The 4,481-nt window shown below is 34.3% G+C and overlaps 1 protein-coding gene across 1 annotated transcript in view; it reads right to left on the bottom strand.

Annotated features, from left to right (window-relative positions):
* Positions 1-274: 274 nt before the first annotated feature.
* The window catches only part of NUP54 (nucleoporin 54), a 29,541-nt gene continuing 25,334 nt past the window's right edge, over positions 275-4,481 (bottom strand). The window contains exons 10-12 of the mRNA XM_003790068.1: positions 3,902-4,021; positions 3,515-3,625; positions 275-1,102 (exon numbers count right to left, since the gene is read on the bottom strand). Of these exons, the coding sequence (XP_003790116.1) occupies positions 974-1,102; positions 3,515-3,625; positions 3,902-4,021 (360 nt within the window). The 3' untranslated portion in view covers positions 275-973. The remainder of the gene's footprint in view (positions 1,103-3,514; positions 3,626-3,901; positions 4,022-4,481) is intronic.

Genomic DNA, 4,481 nt, shown 5'->3' with positions numbered 1-4,481 from the left:
TTACTATTTTAATGTTATGATGTTTAACTAGATTTTCTAGTTTTTAGAATGCTAAAGACAGTAGAGAATTCTTTATACTAGATGATATCTGAAGTAAGTTTTATTTGCCATAGTCAAAATATATGAGCACTGATGAAAGTCCTTAGGAGGAAAAAAAAGCCTAAAAGAAGACAAATTCCTGAGTTTTGTGATTGCAATTGTAAATTTAGTAACTACATGGACAGAAATGGTGGTTCCCCAAAAGCCAAATAAAGCACCAGACAGAATTATATAAAACTACAAATAAAGAATTTATTTATATGGTTTTTTTAGAAATAAAGATTTTTTTAAAAAATAGCAAAAATGGTGATTGTTATACCCTAATTGCTTAGGTGTGTGTTCTGTAAATTCTAAATAAGTAAAATAATATAAAAATATATTTTCAAATCTTTATAGAACAAAAAGAAAACCACATTAATCATTAAATACTTTTGGATTTTCTTTACTCCTCCCACAAATGAATTCACAAATATAAAAACTGAAGTCCATTTATATTCTGATGTACAAATCTCCAACAGTCAAGTAATTATACAGTTTATGCAAAGTAGATGTCTTATATTTACTTGCTATTGAAAGCAGAGTACAGGTTCAATGGACAAATAATCATTAAACACTGATTATGTTTAAAAAAATGCTATTGTAAAAATGTACAATAGTACATAAACTTTTGGTAACTATGCACTTTTTAAAGTACAGCTTTTAGATATAAATCTTTCAATGGTTTTCTCTGAAGAGCTGTAAGGTGACTATGTTATTTCAGAGTTGATGAACAGTAATTTGTCAGTAACCTCCTCAAAAAACCAAGCCAGGAGAGAACTGTTTCCTTTTTTTTTTTTCCTTTTTTCCCCTCCATGTGGTCAGTTTCAATCTTAAGGAAGGCTTGATGTAGTGAAGCAGCAGCAGTTCGCAAACGTCTAACTCAGGGCTGTGAATGTCAACTAAAGGCACCACCTCTGATGTGGATTGTTTCGTTCAATCCGTGTTCCACCAACTTTATATCTTCTAGGTCATCTTTTATGATGCTAATCAAATGGCTGAGGCCTTCCTGTTGTTGTTTCAAATGCTAAAAATAATTTTAAAAATATATAAGTTAACGTATTATTCTATTAACCTGTAAGCTAGTCACAAGAAAAGTACTCTTTTATTAGCAATACAACAGCTAGTAACTGCTCTAAATGTAGCAGCCGTGCATATTTAAATAGTTGTGTGACATCTTTTGCTAATGTACAACACAGTAAAAGATATACTCTAAAGAATAAAATCAAATATAAAATGAACAGTATCTTCAACAATGTTTTTTAGATGGCTATTCCTTTGATTAAAAAAAAACTACTATTACATCTAGATGATTAGTAAAATGATCATTTTGAAAACTGAAAATTTTCTTTTTCTGAAAGAGACAGGGTATCATTCTATTGCCAGGCTGGAGTGCAGTGGCATGATCACATCCCACCGCATCTTCAAACTCCTGGGCTCACACAATCCTCCTGTCTCAACCTCCTGATGAAGAGACAGAACCACAGATGTCTGCCACCACACCTGGCTAATTTTTCTTGTGCTCCTCCAGCCCCTGGCCTTTTGTTTTTGATACAGATTGTATGGTGGTGATAATGGTGATGATGAGTACAGATGCTACCATTGTGAAGAGTCCTTCTTACAGATTGAGGCACTATTGTAACAGCTTTATTGGTATTAAGTCATTTCAAATCCTTTCCAGCACCTTTTTAGGGGGAGGTACCATCATCATCTCTTAAAGTCAAAGAAATTGAGACACAGGTAAGCAACCTGCTCCAGGGTATAAAATAGATGGTGAGCTATGATTCATTCCAAATAAAATACTGATTTTCATCGTTTTAAAAAGGTGATTTTATATTATTCCCAGTTTTATTGCATACACAAACCTTTTAAATATAGCTCTTTATTATAATGTGCCGAAATCTCTCAGTTAATTTTACTGCACATACTTAAAAATGGAATATGACTGAATATATGTATACTTTCCAAGAATGCAGAGGCCAAACTAGGTTTTAGCTGCATAAAACAGTAATTTCTATTGCCCAGTACATAACAAATTTGGGTTTGTTGATGACATTTATAACCACCTAAAATCCTCAGGGTCATGCCAACAGTCCTACCTAATGTGTTCCACAGAGGTTACCATCTTACTACTTGGAATACTTAACACTTAATATTTGGAAAAAAGAGTGCAAAAACTGCTTTGAAAGGTAGGTGCTGGCATCAATTCATAGCTTCCTAAGGGGAGGACCTCAAAGGTGACCATTATGATGAATAGCAATGAGGAATGTAGCACTTTTTCTGGGATAAATTCACAAACTTAATGGTGTCATCTCCTATACCAATGAAAATTAGCCAAAGCAGTGTTTCCCAACTTTTTCATGCAAAGTGAGCCTTAAATAAGTGATGGGAGGTTCTAGGCACTCCAACCTCCACTTAGGTCCCTAGGGCTAAGGAGATAAATAACTCAATATATATTTATAACTTATATGTGGTACATGAGTTAGAAAGGTCTGATCTAGAACAGCTGCTTCTCAAACTTTCACATGCATACAAAAATCACTCTATGATCTTGAAAAAACGCAGATTGAGCAGCGGTGCAGTGAAGACTAAACTTCTGTTTCTGGTGACCTCCCCAGCTGTTGCTGACTCCTCTCTGAGCAGCAGTGTCTGGGACACCTTGGTGCCTCTTCTACCTCTACAGACGTCTTTTTTAGAAGAGGCAGATGATTAACATTTTTCATTACAGTAAAGTAGGCAAAAGATTGACCATTTTAGCCATTTTTAAGTGTACAGGTTAGCAGTGTTAAGTACATTTATGCTATTGTGAAACAATTACCACTATACATTTCATTTACAACTTTTTATCTTCCCAAACTGAAATTCTGTATCCATTAAACAATGCAACCCATTCCCTCCTCCCTACCCTGCAGAAAACACCATCTACTCTCTCTCCATCAGTGGACTACTCTACCTCGTATGAGTGGAACTGAATAGTATCTGTCCCTTTATGACTGGCTTATTTTACTTAGCATAACATCTTCAAGGCCTCTGCATGCAGTGTGTGTCAGAACTTCCCTCTTTTTAAAGGCTTATCTCCATTGTGTGTCTATACCACCTTGTTTATCCATATCCATTCCTTGGACAGACTCAGGTTATGTCCACATTTTGGCTTTTATAGTGCTGTTATGAACTTGTACAAGTATCTGTTTTGAGTCCCTGCTTCTAACCTTCTCGGGTATTCAGAAGTGGAAATATTAAATCATGTGGTAATTGTATTTTTAATTTACTGAGGAACCACTGTGGCTTCACCTTCTTACAGTTGCAGGACAGTGCAAGGTTCTAGTTTCTTCACCATCTCACTAATATTTTTTTTTTTTTTTTTTTTGGGTAAGTCATCCTAATAGACGAGAAGTGGTGAACTCACAGTTTACAAGTGCGCCCTCATGCAACAACTCACCTGCTTGATTTCTCGTAACAGATCTGCGTCTATATAATATTTCTCTTCTGATTTGACTGCTCCAAAATGGTTCTGCATCCTGATTTGGGACATCAGTTCATTTAGTCGGCCCTGAAAATAAGATTGAGTCAAATTATAACTGCTAACAACCACTAATTCTAAAAGAAATGTATTGATAGTTTCAAAAAACATCTATTAAAAATTTCTCATATTTCTATTCAAATTTTTTCTAACATTTGGTTTGCTTTAGAAAGGAAGTTTGCTTTATTAAAGGAAACAAATGTTAATAAACACAAGTATCCAAAATTCCTATTTGAAGATTACTTAACATTTTTCTGCAGATCCACCAGAAATAAATTTAGCTTCTATGGTCTTAGAAGAGCTCACCTTGAACTGAGTAGGTGCGTTGAGTTCACACTGAATTGTATCTAGCTGAACTCGCAACTGCTCTTCATCAGCCTGGATGGCATATCCACTCTTCCTTTGAATTTCCTGTTTGATTAGGACCTATACAAATAAAAGACACCAATATCAGGAGAATTGTCTCTTTTCAGTTAAGCAAGTAATTTCATTGTAACAGGTGCTGAAAGAAAGGTGAAGATTACACTAACAGTATAGTGGGGCTTAAAAGTCAAGATCTGAATTACATATCTATCCATTTTAATTAAGCAAAAGTTATATAAATATACTAAGGTAAGTTTAACAATTGTTTTAAAACTATGGTATTAGATGGCTTTTATAAAAATAGTTCAAAAAAACAGGCAACAAAAAAATCAGTTTTAGATATTTACTAGCCTTTGAAATCAAGTAGAATATTTAAATTTTAAAATTAATTTTTATTGGACTTCATTTGAGACTACAAAAGCAATGTGCTGCTGCTGTTCATTCTCCTATTTTTTTTCCTTGCTCATACAAACATACAAAACACATTCACCGCAACCCAAAATAGAACCATGAGGCAGACTCT

The sequence above is a fragment of the Otolemur garnettii genome, unplaced genomic scaffold (genome assembly GCF_000181295.1).
Source record: "Otolemur garnettii isolate 467f Iridium unplaced genomic scaffold, OtoGar3 scaffold00039, whole genome shotgun sequence".
Taxonomy (NCBI): Eukaryota; Metazoa; Chordata; class Mammalia; order Primates; family Galagidae; genus Otolemur; species Otolemur garnettii.
This window is presented reverse-complemented; position numbering and strand designations above follow the sequence as displayed.